This window comes from Heterodontus francisci, chromosome 36 (genome assembly GCF_036365525.1).
Source record: "Heterodontus francisci isolate sHetFra1 chromosome 36, sHetFra1.hap1, whole genome shotgun sequence".
Taxonomy (NCBI): domain Eukaryota; kingdom Metazoa; phylum Chordata; class Chondrichthyes; order Heterodontiformes; family Heterodontidae; genus Heterodontus; species Heterodontus francisci.
Genome location: NC_090406.1, coordinates 8,706,311 through 8,725,855, shown reverse-complemented (window position 1 = coordinate 8,725,855; position 19,545 = coordinate 8,706,311). Strand labels below are relative to the sequence as shown.

At 44.5% G+C, this 19,545-nt stretch overlaps 1 protein-coding gene across 2 annotated transcripts in view; it reads left to right on the top strand.

The window, feature by feature from the left end:
• The window catches only part of LOC137351565 (insulin receptor-like), a 245,345-nt gene that overhangs the window by 194,728 nt on the left and 31,072 nt on the right, over positions 1 to 19,545 (top strand). The window contains exons 11-14 of one of the 2 annotated variants that reach the window (XM_068016101.1): positions 119 to 154; positions 10,445 to 10,719; positions 12,882 to 13,021; positions 14,316 to 14,481. In XM_068016101.1, coding sequence (XP_067872202.1) covers positions 119 to 154; positions 10,445 to 10,719; positions 12,882 to 13,021; positions 14,316 to 14,481 — 617 coding nt within the window. The remainder of the gene's footprint in view (positions 1 to 118; positions 155 to 10,444; positions 10,720 to 12,881; positions 13,022 to 14,315; positions 14,482 to 19,545) is intronic. The other variant, XM_068016102.1, reaches the window with a different exon arrangement.

The following is a 19,545-nucleotide window of genomic DNA, read 5'->3' as shown; positions in this document are numbered from 1 at the left end:
TTACATTTTTAAAAAATGAATACAACAAAATCAGAGACTTCAGTCATCCAGGAATCAAACCCGAACACAAAAGTTTTTCAAACAAAATTCGTTTAAAGTGGATGTTTTACTTTTGCAGACCTACACCTCAAGAGAGTGATACTAAGGACAGTAGGTAAGGGAGTGTCTGAGTTCTGTGCTTCTGAAATCATGCTGGGTGGTGTGCAGGTGGCCGTGTTTTTAATTGTTAATAATTTTTAAAAGAGTGGGAGGGAATCAAAAGAATTTTTGAAAAATTGAATTAAAATTGTTCCGACAGCCCTCTGTTTGAAAATCCTTTAATTCCGCTTTTGCTTTCATTCTGTGAATAATCAGTGTTCTATACAAATATAACCAGAGAACGGTGTTTTTTGGCCACAGATATTTACACAATTAACTGCATTTTTAAAGAAAACTTTAGGCTCCAGTTATCTGTACATCAGAGCTTCTAGTATTCACAAGTGGCAAATACCTCAACACGCAGCAGCTCCCCCTTAAAAGATAGGTTGGTGTTTCAGGACCTGTTAGTCAGTCGTGGGTCTATAGTCAAAAGGCTGACCGTCTTTTCCCTTCCCAGATGCTGCTAATCTGTGTATTTCCAACATGTTTTTACTTCAGTTAGAGAAGAAAACCTCCTCCTCCACTCGCCCCCCTCTCTCCCCTTTTCCCACTCTCCCCTCTTCCCACTCTCCCGCCTTTCTCCCCCCCTCCCGCCTTTCTCCCCCCCTCCCGCCTTTCTCCCCCCTCCCGCCTTTCTCCCCCCCTCCCGCCTTTCTCCCCCCCCTCCCGCCTTTCTCCCCCCCCTCCCGCCTTTCTCCCCCCCTCCCGCCTTTCTCCCCCCCCCCTCCCGCCCCTGACATTCCCTCCACACACCAATTTCCCTCCTCACCTGAAGTTGCGGGCTCTTGCTGGGGTATAGTTTTTTTGGCATACGATGCCCTCCCGTATCATGCCTAAGTGGCTACTTGTCATCTTTGATCCTGGATGGTCTTTGCATATCAGCAGGCTGTTCACCCCATAGGGAGCATGATATCGAACTGGATTGCATTTTCACCAGGTAATCCTCCCGTGCTGACTTTGCAACAGGACTCACTGGTTAGCGACCAGGAACTGGAGCCCTGGCTGACTTCCCCAAAATCCAGGTGCTGACGCCAGTTCTGAATTTCTAAGTGTTATTGAACAATCCCACCAACTTGAATATGGAAATCGGCAGACTTCTTTGCTCGCTACGTCTGCAAGATTTTTTGTCTTGTTCAGACAAATGGAAGGGTGAAGAGGAGAGCAGTAATTTGGAAACTTCTCTACAGCGAGTGATGCTGGATTTTCTTGTAAATATATCATCCCATATTTTTATGGCTTTTTTCTAATTATGTATTTTAAGGCAGGGCAGAGTGAAACACCTGCACAATTATTGCACCTCTCGGTCTGTCTTGTGTTTTTCTATGATTTAAGACTGCTGGTTAGGAATAACCTTTAAGGAGAGCTTTTGTGTGTCATTGGACTTGTTGCTTACAGTCCTCCAGCCCATTCAGGCTGGCAATACACAGCAGCAGTCACAGCTTAGATGGTCAGGCACTACATAAATGTAAATTTTCTTTTTCGACCAAAGAGGGGATTTTGTATGGGCTGACTGCTCTCAGTTTGTCTTTGACCATTTTTGGGTTAGCGTTGATTGGAGGTGCACGGTTCAACCTAAACTGGTGGGTCGCATGGTAAGTTAGTAGTGCACTCTTTTATAATATAATGTTACAGTAATGGCAAATGTGTAATTCTGCTGCTAAAGTGGAGCTGTGTTTAAGGTGGCCTGTCCCTTTAAGAAATAGTCTTAATTACTGTAAATTGGTGAGAGTTTAATTATTTGGTGAGCGAAGTTTGCAGATTGGAAGGTGCTTGTAAATTCCTAGCTCCAGGTCCAAAGAAAAAATACTAAAATAATTGTTTTAATATACTTTGTTTTAAACCTCTTTTGATCCAACCAGAAGGTTGCCAATAAAGAGGAACTATGTGTCCCCTTTCGAAAGGGGCGAGACTAGTAGACTGTAACAAAATGGCCTCGCAAGCCACTCAGTTGTATCAAATTGCTACAAAGTGTAAGAAAAGAAATGAAACTGGACGGACCACCCCGCATCGGCCTAGGCACTGGAAACGACAATGGCAAACCCAGCCCTGTCGATCCTGCAAAGTCCACCTTACTAACATCGGGGGGCTTGTGCCAAATTTGGGAGAGCTGTTCCACAGACCAGTCAAGCAACAGCCTGACATAGTCATACTCACGGGATCATTCCTTACGGACAATGCTCCTAACATGACCACCACCATCCCTGGGTGTATCCTGTCCCACCGGCAGGACAGACCTACCAGACGTGATGGCACAGTGGACAGTGGTATATAATCGGGAGGAACTTTACCTGGGAGTCCTCAACATTGACTCCTGACCCCATAAAGTCACATGGCATCAGGTCAAACATTGGCAAGGAAACCTGCTGTTGATTACCACTGACCACCACCCCCCTTCACCCCGGCTGCTGAACCAGTGTCTTTCCATGTTGAACATCAACTGGAAGAAGTACTAAGGGTAACAAGGACACAGAATTTACTCTGAGTGGGGGACTTCAATGTCCATCACCAAGAGTGGCTCGGTAGCACCACTACTGAATGAACTGGCCGAGTCCTAAAGGGCGTAGCTGCTAGACTGGCTCTGCGGCAGGTGGTGAGGGAAAAACCTACTTGACCTTGTCCTGGCCAACCTACCTGCTGCAGACGCATCTGTCCATGACAGTATTAGTAGGACTGACTGCCGCGCAGACCTAGCGGATTCGAAGTCCCGTCTTCACATTGAGCGTACCCACCATTGTGTCGTGTGGCACTATCACTGTGCTAAATGGGATAGATTTCGAACAGATGTAGCAACTCAAAACTGGGCATCCATGAGGCGCTGTGGGCCATCAGCTGCAGCAGAATTGTGTTCAACCGCAATCTGTAACCTCATGGCCCGGCATATCCTCCACTTTACCATTACCATCAAGCTGGGGGACCAAATCTGGTTCAATGAAGAGTGCAGGAGAGCATGCCAGGAGCAGCACCAGGCATACCTAAAAATACGGTGTCAGCCTGATGAAGCTACAACACAGAACTACTTGCATGTCAAATAGCGGAAGCAGCATGCGATAGATAGAGCTAAGCGATCCCATAACCAACAGATTAAATCTAAACTTTGCAGTCCTGCCACATCCAGTCGTGAATGGTGGTGGACAATTAACCAGATAATTGGAGGAGGAGGCTCCACAAATATTCCCATCCTCAACAATGGGGGAACTCAGCACATCAGTGCAAAAGACAGGGCTGAAACATTTGCATCCGTCTTCAGCCAGAAGTGCGGAGTGGATGATCCATCTCAGCCTCCTCTTGAGGTTCCCAGCATCACAGATATCAGTCTTCAGCCAATCTGATTCACTCCATGTGATATCAAGAAATATCTGATGGCACTGGATACTGCAAAGGCTATGGGCCTTGACAAAGTTCCGACAATAGTACTGAAGACTTGTTCTCCAGAATTAGCCGTACCTCTAGCCAAGCTGTTCCAGTACAGCGACAACACTGGCATCTACCCGGCAATGTGAAAATTGCCCAGGTATGTCCTGTACACAAAAAGCAGGACAAACCCAACCCAGCCAATTATTGCCCCATCAGTCTACTTTCGACAGTGCTATCAAGTGGCATGTGCTCAGCAATAACCTACTCACTGACACTCAGTTTGGGTTCCGGCAGGGCCACTCAGCTCCTGACCTCATTACAGCCTTTGTCCAAATATGGACAAAAGAGCTGAAGTCCAAAGGTGAGGTGAGAGTGACTGCCCTTGATATCAAGGCAGTATTTGACCAAGTATGGCATCAAGGAGCCCTAGCAAAACTGGAGTCAGTGGGAATCGGGGGAAAAACTTTCCGCTGGTTGGAGTCATACCTAACACAAATTAGATGGTTGTAGTTGTTGGAGGTCAATCATCTCAGTCCCAGGATATCGCTGCGGGAGTTCCTCAGGGCAGTATACTAGGCCCAACCATCTTCAGCTGCTTTATCAATGATCTTCCCTCCATCATAAGGTCAGAAGTGGGGATGGTCGCTGATAATTGCACAGTGTTCAGCACCATTCACGCCTCCTCAGGTACTGAAGCAATCCGTGTAGAAATGCAGGAAGACCTGGACAATATCCAGGCTTGGGCTAATAAGTGGCAAGTAACATTCGTGCCACACAAGTGCCAGGCAATGACCATTTGAAACAAGAGAGAATCTAACCACCTCCCCTTAATGTTTGATGTCATTACCATCTAAATCCTGGGGGTTACCATTGACCAGAAACTGAACTTGACCAACCACATAAGTCCTGTAGCTACAAGAGCAGGTCAGAGGCTGCAATCCTGCGGCGACTAAGTCACATGCTGACTCCCCAAAGCCTGTCCACCATCTACACGGCAAAAGTCAGGCGTGTGATGCAATACTCTCCACTTTCCTGGATGGGTGCAGCTCCAACAACACTCAAGAAGTTGGACACCATCCAGGACAAAGCAGCCCACTTGATTGACATCCCATCCACCACCTGCAATATTCGCTCCCTTCACCACTAATGCACAGTGGCAGCAGTGTGTACCATCTACAAGATGCACTGCAGCAACTCCCCAAGGCTTCTTCGACGGCACCTTCCAAACTCGTGACCTCTATCATCTAGAAGGACAAGGCCAGCAGATGCATGGGAACACCACCACCTGCAAGATCCCCTCCAAGCCACATACCATCCTGACTTGGAACTATATCGCCGTTCCTTCCCTGTCGCTGGGTCAAAATCCTGGAACTCCCTTCCCAACAGCACTGAGGGTGTACCTACTCTCCAAGGACTGCAGCAGTTCAAGAAGGAAGCTCGCCACCACCTTCTCAAGGGCAATTAGGGTTGGCAATAAATGCTGACCTAGCCAATGACACCCACATCCCATGAGCAAATAAAAAAAACTTTCAAGATAACTTAGCTAATCAAATTAAGGTGACTCTTCTGGGGCTGATAATGCACTCCCGTCCCCCGGTGCCTACCGATTATGGAATGTGCTCAAGCGTACCAGCAGACACTGCATGCTCCCTCTGCAGGGACATCGGATGTGGGCATAGCTGCTGAGGAGAAGCAGGTAGTCGGGCCGAATGACCCCCTTCACCGCACACTGCCTGGAACTGTTAATGCCCACCTTGGCCAGGCTCAGGAGCAGAAACACAAGGAGGTCCTCCGTTCTGCCCACTCCCCGCTGTACCGGGTGACGAGAGATCAGGAGCATGGGACTGAAGTGCACCCAGAAATTGAGCTCCCTCAGGCAATGAAAGAGGGGCTGCAACCTTTCGCATCCTACACATAGATGCAAAACACTGGACTCCTGCAGGCCGCAGAAATTACAGGCAGCCTGGGAGTGCGTGAATCGACTTTACAGTCAATTGCATGGTGCCGCATGCAATACCCTCCACGTCAAATCCCCAATGGATAAAGAGAGGAGTTCTGCGTAGAGCGCCTCCCATGGGGGACCCCTGCCTCCTCAATATCTGAAATACAATAAGTGCTCTCAAATCTTAAACTGGAGACCTGCCACATTCTGTTCCTCCTAATTTTAGGCTAGACTAGAAACAGGGATGGGAACACAAGTAAACAGGGAACAGAGGATGCAAATCCCCATTAATTCAGTTCAAACTGTGGCAAAATTATATTCTCAAAGTTTGATCTTTATAGTCACACATGTGCCATGCGAAGTAGTGAAAATTAACTTAAGATTTTAAAAAATAGCAAGTTACTTACCACCAATGTTCTCTTTTTTTTTTGTTCATTTCAATGCACTGTACCTTTATACACACGTTATCGTAAATGGGACAACTTGTGAGAAGCTTGCAGAGTATCTTCCCAGTTGCTACACATCTGTGCACATGTGCACCTTAGAGGGAATGTTTCTCACCACAAAGACAAAAGCATGCTGATGTTGTGGGCAGGATGCTTCATCAAAAGACAAATTAAAGACAGCAGACTACAGCAGCAGGGAGGCTCGAGATGGGGTCGGAATTGTCAGAGCACTTACTGGTTGAAGAAGCAAGTTTGGAGATGAAGATGGCGGAGATTAAACCCAATAAAGTGAAGGGAAACGGGCTTTTTGGAAGGAGGCCACTGAAAGGAAGGTTATAGTAATGGTAGATAAAACTAGTTGACCTCCTGTGGCATTGCGCATTTGAGAATCGAGACTAAATGTAGGGCTCAGGTGGAACATGATTAGAGAACAGGGGGTAATTGGACCACGACACACAGACATAAGTAAAGTCATATATTCTGTCCTTTTTACGTACTGTACTTAAATTTATTTTTTATGATTTATTTACAGTGAAATAGTAAAAATGTGTTTGGAAGTAGAATTTATTGGAGGATAGAAGTATTTCTGAAAACTGAAGACCTGGGAGATGCAAAACTGAGGTGTAACTGCACCACCATTGGTGGGATGGTGTAATTACAGTGTGACAAGTTTACATAGGAAGTTACCAGTATAAATGTAGAAACAGGAATTTATATTAGCAAAAAAATTGACACAAAATGTGACAATGGAAACTAAGAGTTTGTGTATACGAAGTTCATACAGGCACAATGTTAACCATAACAGCAGTTGTACAAAGAGTGATTTTCTATATTACAAGAGTGACTACCCTTCAAAAAGTACTTAATTGGCTGTAAAATGCTTGGGATGTTGCAAGGTCACAAAAGGTGCTATGTTTCAAGTGCTTTTGTTTAATGTTTGGAATGCACATGTCGGAGGTGAACATTTTGGGATTATTTAAAGAACACTTGGATGCTGTGGTGAGAGGACTAGGTTTTTTTTTGATGGATGAGCTAGTTTGAGCCAGTCAGCATTCCTAGCCTATCTTGCGATATTTTCAGAGTGGTCTGACTTGTCTCTGAAGCAGATCTAACTACTCTGTATGTTTGTCCTTTTGCCTAGTTGGATCTAAGCCAGTAATGTAGCTTTTAAAATACGTAATTTATATTTCAAGGCATTACCTCAAGCCACAGTAGTCTGTTTGCTTCCAGGGCTGCCATGGTGATCTGACTGATGAACAGACTTGGGTCAGTGTTATTCATTGTGACAGGGGCATATGGAACCAGCTTGGAAATTATTTTGCAGCCATTCAGCCTTGGAAAGCACCGTGCTAAGCTTGGCACATTGTACCTACATAAAATTCAATACAGTTTTTGTAAAAATGTAGACCCAGTTTTGTTAATTCCCTTTCAATTATGTCAAAATTCAAGATGGGTATTTCCTGTTTTCTCTCTCTGTGTTGGGTTTTGACTTAATTGGTAGCGCTCAGGCCTTTGAGCCGGAGGATCATGGGTTTGATTCCCATTCTAGCCCCTTGAGAGCTCACATTCTAGTACAGTATTGGAGAAGTGCTACGTTGTCAGAGGTGCTGTCTTTCAGATGAAACTTTAAACTGAGGCCTTGTCTACCTGTTGAGGTGGATGTCAAAGAAAAATAGAAATTTACAGCACGGAAGGAGGGCCATTCAGCCCATGCGTCCCTGCCAGCTGACAAGTAGCCATCCAGCCTAACCCCACTTTCTAGCTCTTAGTCCGTAGCCTTGTTGTTATGACACTTCAAGTGCAAAGGTCAAAGTCACTCTCCAGAGAAGACTGGAAAGTTCTCCTGATGTCTTGGACAGCATCAGTGCCCTCGACCAGCACCAAGAACAGATGAACTGGCCATTTGTTCATTTGGTGTTTGTGGTATCTTGCTTTGTGAAAATTGACTCTCACATTTGCCTGAATAACACTTCAAAAGCAATTCATTAATAATGCAGGGTATTGGGAAGTCCTGGGGATGTGATGACACTAATTAAATGCATGGTCTTGAACCTTGATAATCAAAAAAAAAAGTTTGTTAGTTGCTATCACTAGAATGCCAAGCTTATCATTTTTTTACATTATGATGGCTACTGTTACTATAACTAAGCAGTCCCCCAAGTGGTTCCAATTGAGTTTCAACAAACTGTTTTTAGTCAGCGTGAGGGCCAGGTCTGATCGTGCCCTTGTCCCATGTCCACTCATGCGCTTTCCAGCAGAAGCCTCTGAACAGTGATCAGGATCCTTACTGATCTTATTCTCTTCACCACATTGCACCGTCAGCATGGAGAACTGAGACAGTGCTCTTCTACTGAAACTGAAATCAGCCAACTCAGTACAGGCCAGTGATGAAAACTAAGACCTTCCCAGTCAGTACTGTGGGATATTGCTGCCTGAACCATTGGAAAAAAAAAGCTGAACCTAAATTTTTATTAGCTATTGTTGCTGTCTTTTCTTTTTAAAGAATTGCTTCTCATCAGCTCTGGTTGCTGTTGATGATGGCCAGTTTTGCACTTGTGACACCTTCAGGTAGCTTTGCTCAGTAGAGGCAGGTGTTATGAATGATATTCGGTATAGGATTGAAATAAGCACATCCAGAACAGGCTCTTGAGATGCCTCATTGTACTAAATGTATTACAGGGAATGTCATTGTGGTTTAGACCTGTGATGCTAAGTATTAAATATAGTGTTGCACAAGGGAACAGTTTTCACTATTGCTCGTCTAATTGATGTCAGTGGATTTGCTCAGTGTTGCTGTCTGTGCTTCAGTTTACCATGCATGCATTTCAGAGAGGAAAATCAATGACAGTGGAATCCCATCCCCGCCATAATGAAGGGAGCTATTTGCCCACAGCGACCTGGTCTTTTCCCTGCCCGATGTAAATACTTACGGACTTGTCAGTAAGGGCCACTGGTTACCAATTGGGAGCAAACCTGGCAGATTCATTTCCCCTCTGCAAACCAGGTCACTGAAGGTATTTGAAGTACCGAAAATGCCTCAGATGAGACCTGTGAATCTAAATGATTGAATGTGGGACTCCCGGCATCTGCTGCCCAGTTTCAAATCAAGCTATATGCAATTGGCCATCGAGCCTTTGGTGGAGCCTCATCTATCTCTAAAGTGAAGGTTACACGCTGCCTTGTTTAATACAATATGCCAGTAATTTGAGAGACAGTAACACGTACTAGAGTACCTGCATTTCTCAGTTCAAAATTCCAGTAAAGTCTGGACGTCCAGGTAGTTCCTGTTTCAAGGACACACTGCATCAGTGAAAGTAACTTTGCAACGCATTGTCATGAGCTGGTTTTATCTATACCCTATAGCACTTTAACATGGGAGTTTAAAACTGCGCTTAAACGTTATAAATATCCAGACAGCTGTGCTTTTGGTTCTGAGTTCCTTGATTTTTGTATCTAGTTTATCCAATTGGATTACCTGATTATTACCACTCTTGCCAGGTTAAGTTGTTGCAGGGTATAAAGGCTTCAATGTGCCGCTTTTTCCACTCATGCACTTGCACCCTTGCTATTGTGTTCTCACTTGCTGGAAGCTCCTCATTCACTTGGCACAGCTGCAGTAATGGCGCTGCCTGGCATTCTGAAAGGAGCAAGTTAACTGCACTAAGAATGAACCGGAGTGGCTCGTTGGTCTGTAGTGAATTCATGCAAGCCGGTTCACTGGCAAAATAATTTAATCCTGTGTTGTTTTAAAAGAAAATTTTTGTGGGGAAGGACGGAGGGAGAGTGAGGGGCTGCAAGCCAAGATTCCCGTGCTCCCTGTTTTCCAGTTGCAATGCACTCCTCTTCCTTGGTGGACCTGGAGGAGACTTGGTGGTGCCTTGGAAGCCTGCATTTTTGCATTGCTTCTGCTCAGCAGATCCTAATATAATTGGGCCCTGGGTGCTGTTGGAGGCAGGAGTTCACATTCTTCATGTTGTCCAGTGCCAACTGCAAGGAATACCATTGGATGCCACATGTTAGTACCCACAAATATCCTCTTCCCTCCCAACAATAAATTATAAAGTTTCTTACCTTTTCCTGGGTACGGTAGTATAATGTTAATGTAACTGGGCTAGTAATCCAGAGAACGTGAGTTCAAATTCCACCATGGCATTTTGAGCAACTGAATTCAGTTGGAAAAAAAAACAAGCTACTATTTGTAAAAGTGACCACGAGGGTGTTGTAAAGAACCCAACTGGTTCACTGTTTTTCTTTGGGAAGAAACCTGTCCTCATCCAGCCTGCTCTGTATATGACTTGAGTCCTTCACCAATGTGGTTGAATCTTGACTGCCCTCTGAATTGGCCTAGTAAGCCACACAGTTGTATCATACCGCAGGGAATGTGGCGATGAACAATAAATGCTGGCCTTTCCAGCGATGCCCACATCCCAAGAATGAATTTTTTAAACTTTAAAAAAAAAAAATTCTGGAGATCATGTTGCCCCTCCTCTCTCCAGCTGTCACTATGTGCACTTTTAACATTAACACAGTTTTAAAACTGCCTGTTTGTCGCCGTTGGTTTTAGACCTTCGCGGAAACGTAGGGAACTGGGAATCTTTTCGAACAGCAGTGTTCTGGAAGTGACCACGCCCACCTCCATGAGTAACATGTCTGCAACAAAATCGCCAGAGGAGGAGTATCCGAAATTATCGGAGAAGGTCTGGATGAAGGAGTCTCTGGTGATCTCCAACCTGCGCCATTTCTCGGGGTATCGAATTGAAATCCATGCGTGCAACCATGATGTGGAAACTGTGGGATGCAGTGTTGCAGCCTATGTCAGTGCAAGGACCATGCCTGAAGGTAGGGGAGAACGTAATGTTTAATTTCCTGTCATTTCTATTCAATTGCTAGTAAAAGGAGTTGCCAGCAGTCAATTGGCATACAAGTGTTTGTTTACATATCTAAGGTGGCAGCGGAGTTAGGGGAAGAAAAAGAGATGTCAGGAAGTCACAACACTGAGCCACCTAGTGGGGAGAGACTACAACTACCTTGTGATTATTGACATAGCAGAATTGAATAGAGGATGTTGAAATAGCAGTTTGGAATGATAAATGTTCACAGCAAACTCTAACCAAAAGTTTTGACAATAAAAATTAAGGTTTGTGGACAGGACATGTCTGTCCCTTGCAAAATTTAAAATGGCCAAAGGTTTGTACTGGTTGGATAAATCAAACAGCATTGTAATTATCAGACAAGTTATTGACGACTCATCCATTTGGGTCACTTGCTTTTGACATTTACAGACTTCCTCTGGCATTCCCTGGGCTGACCTCCAGGCATGTCCAGAATGTTAGCAATGTGGAATGCTTAAAAGTTTTGAAGTTAATTGAATGTCTTTGTGGCATTTTTGTTAAATTTTGTTTAATTTGGCCCACTAGAAATTGGATCGGCACTGCACAAGCTAGTTTTTCTTTCTGTGGAAAGAATAAATTAACTTGTGTTTATAGAGAGCCATTTGTACTCTCACAGCCAATGAAATACTTTTGAAATGAGGGCAAATGTGGCAGTCAATTTTCACACTGCTAGGTTCCAGAAACAGCAATGAGGTAAATGATTTTGGTTGAAGTTGGCCAAGTCACCAGGGCCACTCCCCTGCTCCTCTTCCAATAGTGCCATGGGATTTTTAATTGTTAATCTGAGAGGGCATCTCTGGGAGTGCAGCACTCCCTCAGTACTGCACTGGGAATGTCAGTCAAGTCTCTGGAGTGGGGTTTGAAGTCATGACCTTCTGTTGCTAAGATGAGAGTGTTCCCCACTGAGCCATATCTCCCAGCCACCTGACAGCTAGTAGAGAAAGGAGGCTTGCAAGTCATCAGCTCAGGCCATGTTTGAACCAGGTCCCAAATGTGGAAGGTCATTGTCGAAATCACTGTAGCACTCTGTTCCCATGTTTAACAGGTTTTTGAAGTGTAAATCCAAGTTAAGTTTGCTCTTTCTGTAGGGTGATAAAACTTGGGTTAGCTGCGGTGCATTGGGATAAAAGTTCATGGTATGTTATCCACACAGAAAGTTCTGTTCCCAGTTATACAGTCGTGCGGAAGTGTTGAGCAGGCCTCCTCACAGGGACTGGCCTCCTGGGACCACGTTCTGAGTGATCTGTTAGAGTTGATCCCTGTTAACAGTGCAATCTGCTCTCTGTGAGGTGTTGTGTGCAGTGTGCAAACAGACTCCCTGAATAGTTATGAATTTGCACCAAGCGTACTGAAATGTTTAGCCATAACAATGACGCTGACTCCGCTTCATTCATTCCTTTCTTAAAACCACAAACTTAGAGTTCTTCATCTCCCTCAGTCTTCTGGGTTTAAGTCCCACTCCAGGACTTGAGCACAAAAATCAAGGCTGACACTCTAGTGCAGTTGGGAGGGACTGCTGCACTGTCAGAGGTGTGGTCTTTCAGATGAGATGTTAAATGGAGGTCCTGTCTGCCCTCCGAGGTGGGCGTAAAAGATCCCATGGCACTATTTTGAGTGGGGGAGTTATCCCCGGTGTTCTGACCAATATTTATCCCTCAATCGACAACACAAAAACAGATTATCTGGTCATTATCATGTTGCTGTTTGTGGGAGCTTGCTGTGCACAGATTGGTTGTTGCATTTCCTGCATTACTGCAGTGACTACACTTCAAAAAGTACGTCATTGGCTGTAAAGCGCTTTGAGATATTGGTGGTTGTGGTAAGCTCTATTAAGTGCAAGCCTTTCTTTCTACTTTCCTATATTCCACAAGGTTTTAATGCTCAAGCTGTCCATGACTACTTGAGTTAGCTAGTCATTTCTCCCACTCGTGGTGCCCTGTACTGTGCGATATGGTTGTTCATCTAGGTCGCCCAATAAGTCAGAATTTGCATCGAGACACTTGAGAATGCAAGAGTCACCTGATTTGCTACATAAAATGCAGTTTGTACTGTGTCATGTGTTATTGGGGCTATTCATTTGAATTAATTTTTCTTTGTTTTGTTTTACAGCAAAGGCTGATGACATTGTGGGTTCAGTCACACATGAGGTAATCGACAAAGTGGTTCATATTAAATGGGAGGAACCGAAGAATCCTAACGGTCTCATTGTGTTGTATGAAGTGCATTACAAGCGCCTTATGGACTCTGAGGTGAGTGAGAAGCATTTTGAACATAATTATTGTGTAATAACTAGTAAATTAACTGGACCAGCCACGTAAATATTATGTCAGAGGCTGGGAATTCTGCAGCAAGTTGTTCACCACCTGACTGTCCAAAGCCTGACCACCATCCACGAGACACAATTCAGGAGTGTAATGGACTACTCTCCATTTGCCAACAACGCTCAAGAAGCTCGACATCATCTAGCGCAATCCCACTTGATTGGCACCCCATCCACCACCTTAAACATTCACTCCCTCCACCACCAATGCAGGGTGGCAGCAGCGTGTACCATTGACAAGATGCCTGCAGCAACTCCTCAAGGCTCCTTCAACAACACCTTCGAAGCCATGACCTAACCACCTAGAAGAACAAGGGCAGCAGACGCATGGGAACACCACCACCTGCAAGTTCCCCTCCAAGTCACTCACCATTCTCACTTGAAAATATATCACTGTTCATTTACTGTCACAGGGTCAAAATCCTGGAACACTGTCCCTAACAGTACTAGGGCATACCTACGTCATGTGTGACTATATTGAAAATGCTGGTCCCTTTAATTAACAAGGACTTAATTCATTGTTTAATAGAGTGCAGGTGATGCTCATTTCAGTTTGTATTTAAGGGTTCGGTTTTTCCCCAGTCAGTGAGTTAGTCCAGAAGGGAAGAGTGGGAACTGGTATTTGTACTGAACTGTGGATTGAGAATAGAACAGTTGTGGATCAAAGACTGTCTCACCACCACCTTCTCAAAGGCATTTAGGATGGGCATTAAATGCTGCAGCGGCACCCACATCCCATGAGCAAATAAAAAGAAATTGTCCACGTGGTCAGTTTTTTTCCCCCCTATAAGGATGCCAGTGGAGTTGGCAAGACACTTTAGAAACTCATCTCCACAGCATCCTTACTGGCCAGAGCCTGCAATTGCAGTGTTACACAGTTACACAACTGTTTACATACTGTGTTTCCATTTTCAATCTTTACATGGGCAGTTTCAATGTCAAATATTGACATAAGATTGTGACCAAAAATTGTGACAGTAGGAAATTGAACATGAATTGTGTGCATGTATGATTTTTGATGAAGTATAGATTATAGTCAAATAAGACTTCTTATGTCTGAAACAATTGATGTTGTTGTATATTTTTACTTTCCCATTAAATGCAGATGATAAGTTGCTCCTAGTTACTGAACCTGCTTTAATTAAGCATGAAGTAAAAACACTTGCTTTCTTATATCTTTGAGAATTGACACTCGAGATGCCTTTCTTTGGTCTTTGCTGCAGGAGATGCAACAGTGTGTGTCTCGTAAAAGGTACCTCAATGAGCAAGGGTGCAAACTGAAAGTGCACCATCCTGGGAACTATACTGTGAAAGTACGAGCGACGTCGTTGGCCGGGAATGGCTCCTGGACAGAGCCGATCTCCTTCTGCATTCAAGACTCAAACACCAGTAAGTTTTCTCAGAAAAGCCAAGTGGGTCTATACTTAATGCAAAAGCAAAATTCTGCAGATGCTGGAAATGAAATAAAAACAGAAAATGCTGGAAATGCTCAGTAGGTCAGGCAGCATCTATGGAGAGAGAAACAGAGTTACTGTTTCAGGTCGATGATGAAGAGGTCATAGACCTGAAACGTTAACTCTGTTTCTCTCTCCACAGATGCTGCCCGACCTACTGCGTATTTCCAGCATTTTTTGTTTTCACTTTTGGGTCTGTATTTAATCCTGGCTCGATCTCCACTTTGGAGTGTGCAGAAATGAGCATTCACAACTTTCTAATAGCTCTTGAAGGTTCCCAGTGAAATCCGTGGGGTAGCAAGTCCCAAAACCCTGAACCTGCATTCTATTCAGCTAAAGTTGCCTGCTTTGCAGTATAAAGGCAGATTGGAATCATGGAACAGCCAAATTAATGTTGTACATCATGTTTATTTCTCAACAGTGGTCTGTGATAAATGATGCATCATGGGTCTCTTGTTGATTGCCTTATAGAATCAGAAGGCATTTCCCAAGAATTTTTCCTGGGAATTTTGCAAGTGTTTCTTTCCAGGCAATTCTTTTTGGTCTGTCCTTATTTGGGTTGCAGAGACAGTGCATGAGGTTGAGCCTTTTGATAGGATAAGGATTAATTGGTCTGCTGGTTTTTACGATAATTTCTGTCTCAGTCTGTGATCTATACTTACCTACTGATGTGACCGGAAGCTGGATCGTGTCTATTAGTGGATCTCCTGTGACCGGGATCATTGTGAACCAGAATGCATACTCTTTCCTATCACATTTAAACGTGGTGAGAGGAAATTTGCTTGGATACAGTGAAGTAACTAGTAAAACAGTTTCTCTTGGGATGAAAGTTCCCTGGAGTAGACCAAAATAACTCTTAAGCATTTAGTTCATTGTAACGTAGCACATCTTGATTGTCTGAAATTTGCTAGGAGCCAAAACGTGCTTGGAAACAATGATTAAGTGTTTTGTGATTGGTTCTGAAGATTTTGAACCAATGATAGTTTTTACATGATGGGGATGTTGCATTTACAACTGATGGACTTCAAAACTTCAGTAAGTCAAAAATTACAGATCCATTTTGTTGTTGCTTCTGGTTAATCTGGGGTCTGCGGCACGTTTAGGAATTGAGCTGATAACCTTGTCTCTCCCCTTTAGACCACTGCTGCAGTATTTACTGAGGAAATCCCAGATAGTTCTAGCTGCCTGTGGATTGTTAAGGTCAACAAATTGCGTGTAAATTTCAAGCTCTTGGTCAGAAGAACCCAGGATGATATATCTGGCTTTCTCCTCCCCAACTCCCCCACCCTAATTTTTAAAATTATATACTAGCAGATTTTCCATAGAATTGCTTACAGTGAGTTGAATAAAATGCGGTGGAGCAGACATCCTCTTCTTCTTTGGCCTCCTTATCTCGAGAGACAATGGGTAAGTGCCTGGAGGTGGTCAGTGGTGTGTGGAGCAGCGCCTGGAGTGGCTATAAAGGTCAATTCTAGAGTGACAGGCTCTTCCACAGGTGCTGCAGAAAAATTTGTTTGTCGGGGCTGTTACACAGTTGGCTCTCCCCTTGCGCTTCTGTCTTTTTTCCTGTCAACTGCTAAGTCTCTTCGACTCGCCACACTTTAGCCCCGCCTTTATGACTGCCCGCCAGCTCTGGCGAACGCTGGCAACTGACTCCCATGACTTGTGATCAATGACAGGACTTCATGTCGCGTTTGCAGACGTCTTTAAAGCGGAGACATGGACGGCCGGTGTGTCTGATACCAGTGGCGAGCTCGCTGTACAATGTGTCCTTGGGGATCCTGCCATCTTCCATGCGACTCACATGGCCGAGCCATCTCAAGCGCCGCTGACTCAGTAGTGTGTATAAGCTGGGGATGTTGGCCGTCTCGAGGAATTCTGTGTTGGAGATACGGTCCTGCCACCTGATGCCAAGTATTCTCCGGAGGCAGCGAAGATAGAATGAATTGAGACGTCGCTCTTGGCTGACATACATTGTCCAGGCCTCGCTGCCATAGAGCAAGGTACTGAGGACACAGGCCTGATACACTCGGACTTTTGTGTTCCGTGTCAGTGCGCCATTTTCCCACACTCTCTTGGCCAGTCTGGACATAGCAGTGGAAGCCTTTCCCATGCGCTCGTTGATTTCTGTATCGAGAGACAGGTTACTGGTGATAGTTGAGCCTCGGTAGGTGAACTCTTGAACCACTTCCAGAGCGTGGTCGCCAATATTGATGGATGGAGCATTTCTGACGTCCTGTCCCATGATCATTTTCTTGAGGCTGATGGTTAGGCCAAATTCGTTGCAGGCAGCCGCAAACCTGTCGATGAGACTCTGCAGACACTCTTCTGTGTGAGATGTTAAAGCAGCATCATCAGCAAAGAAGAGTTCCCTGATGAGGACTTTCCGTACTTTGGACTTCGCTCTTAGACGGGCAAGGTTGAACAACCTGCCCCCTGATCTTGTGCGGAGGAAAATTCCTTCTTCTGAAGACTTGAATGCATGAGAGAGCAGCAGGGAGAAAAAAATCCCAAAAAGTGTGGGTGTGAGAACACATCCCTGTTTCACGCCACTCAGGATAGGAAAGGGGTCTGATGAGGTGCCGCTATGTTGAATTGTGCCTTTCATATCGTCATGAAATGAGCTGATGATACTTAGTAGCTTTGGTGGACATCCAATCTTTTCTAGTAGTCTGAAGAGACCACATCTGCTGACGAGGTCAAAGGCTTTGGTGAGATCAATGAAAGCAATGTAGAGGGGCATCTGTTGTTCGCGGCATTTCTCCTGTATCGGACGAAGGGAGAACAGCATGTCAATGGTCGATCTCTCTGCACGAAAGCCACACTGTGCCTCAGGGTAGACGCGCTCGGCCAGCTTCTGGAGCCTGTTTAAAGCGACTCGAGCAAAGACTTTCCCCACTATGCTGAGCAGGGAGATTCTATCAGTGATCTCTAATCCTGATCTCACTAGAGTGCACGGGGTCAGGGCAGTGTCAATTGATTGAAATGCTTTTAATAGGTTCCCCCATGCCAATATAACTACATTTTGGTCACTCACTAGAAGTAAGTAACTGTCGTGCCATGAACCAGTTGGGAAGGGGACAGATCTGACAGGTCCTCCTGCCTGATTGTCCTCAGCCTCTGCTGCAATCCTGGCCATTTTACACTGGATGCGTGTGCCTCTTGCCCTAAGGAGATTGAAGGGCTGTGCCTCTTTAAAAAGATGGGACTAGACTAGCGTACCGTGGAATACACAATGCTTTGCTCTGCTGCACTCAGCCTGTGCCACTTTAAAACCACTATGTCTCATTGATCACATTGTCAATTTACTTCAGAATTTAATTGTTTGATCAGGCAACTTTGCATTTTGAAATGTCAGTTTCAGGTGGTAGCTCGGAAGCATCGAAAGTTTTTAGGTTGTTTTCCATCTGTAACGAAATGTGACATCTGGAAGCATTAGACAAGCCATTGTTAACATAGTTTAAGACATCTTTTATTTGTGTACTTACGGTGTGCACTTTATCTAAATATCGCATCTGAGCCATTTGATTAGTTCAATGTCCAGCAACAGGAAATCAGAACTGAATTCAAATAACTGGTCTGTGCTGATGTTTATGCTCCACACAGCCTCCTCCCCCTCTATTTCATCTCACTCTATCAACATATCCTCTCATTCCTTTCTCCCTCATGTGCTTATCTAGCTTCCCATTCAATCTATCTATGCTATTCACCTCAAGTACTCCCTGTGGTAGGGAATTCCACATTCTCACTACTCCCTGGGTAGAAGAGTTTCTCCTGAATTCCCTATCGGATTTCTTAGGGACAATTGTATATTTATGGCCCCTAGTTTTGGTCTCCCCTATAGGTGGAAACATCTCTATGACTAGCCTATTAAACCTTTCATTATTTTAAATACCTCTAATCGGGTCACGTCTCACTCTTTTTTTCTAGAGAAAAGAGGCCCAGTCTGCTCAGTCTTGCCTGATAGCTATAACCTCTCAGTTCTGGTATCAGCTGTGTAAATGGAATTGGATATCTGCTGAAGAACATAAGAAATAGGAACAGGAGTAGACCATATGGCCGCTCAAGCCTATTCCGCCATTCAGTACGATCATGGCTGTTCTTCTGCCTCAACTCCACTTTCCCGTCTGCTCCCCATAACCCTTGATTCCTCGAGAGACTAAAAATCTGTCTTATCTCGGCCTTAAATATAAGCAATGATGGAGCATCTGCAGCTGTCTGGGGTAGATAATTCCAAAGGCTTGCAGCCCTCCGAGTGAAGAAATTTCTCATCTCGGTCCTAACTGATCAACCCCTTATCTTGAGACTGCTCCCCCGTGTTCTAGATTCTCCAGCCAGGGGAAACAACTTCAGTGTCTACCCTGTCAATCCCCTTCAGAATCTTGTATATTTCAATGAGATCATCTCTCATTCTTCTAAAGTCTAGACAGTATATGCCCAATTTTACTCAGCCTGTAATCATAGGACAACCCTCTCATCCCAGGAAACAATCTAATGAACCTTCGCAGTACTGCCTCCAATGCAAGTGTATCCTTCCTTAAATATGGAAACCAGAACTGCACATTGTCCAGGTGTGGTCTCACCAAAGCCCTGTACAATTGCAGCAAAACTTCTTTTTTCTTGTACTCCAATCCCCTTGCAATAGAAGCCATTTGCCTTCCTAATTGCTTGCTGTGCCTGCATGCTAACTTTGTGTTCTTAGTAAGAGTCTCTCAAAATCAACATTTAGAAGTTTCACACCTTTTCAAAAATATTCTACTTTTCTATTCTTACTACCAAAGTGAATAACCTCACACTTCTGCACATTATACTCCATCTGCTACCTTGTTGCCTACTCGCTTAACCTGTCTAGATCTCTTTGCAGCCTCTTTGCATCTTCCTTACAGCTTATATTCCCACCTCACCATGTATTGTCAGAAAACGTAGATATTTTCAGTCTCCTCGTTGAAGTCATTCATACAGGTTGTAAATAGCTGAGACACCAGTACTGATCCTTGTG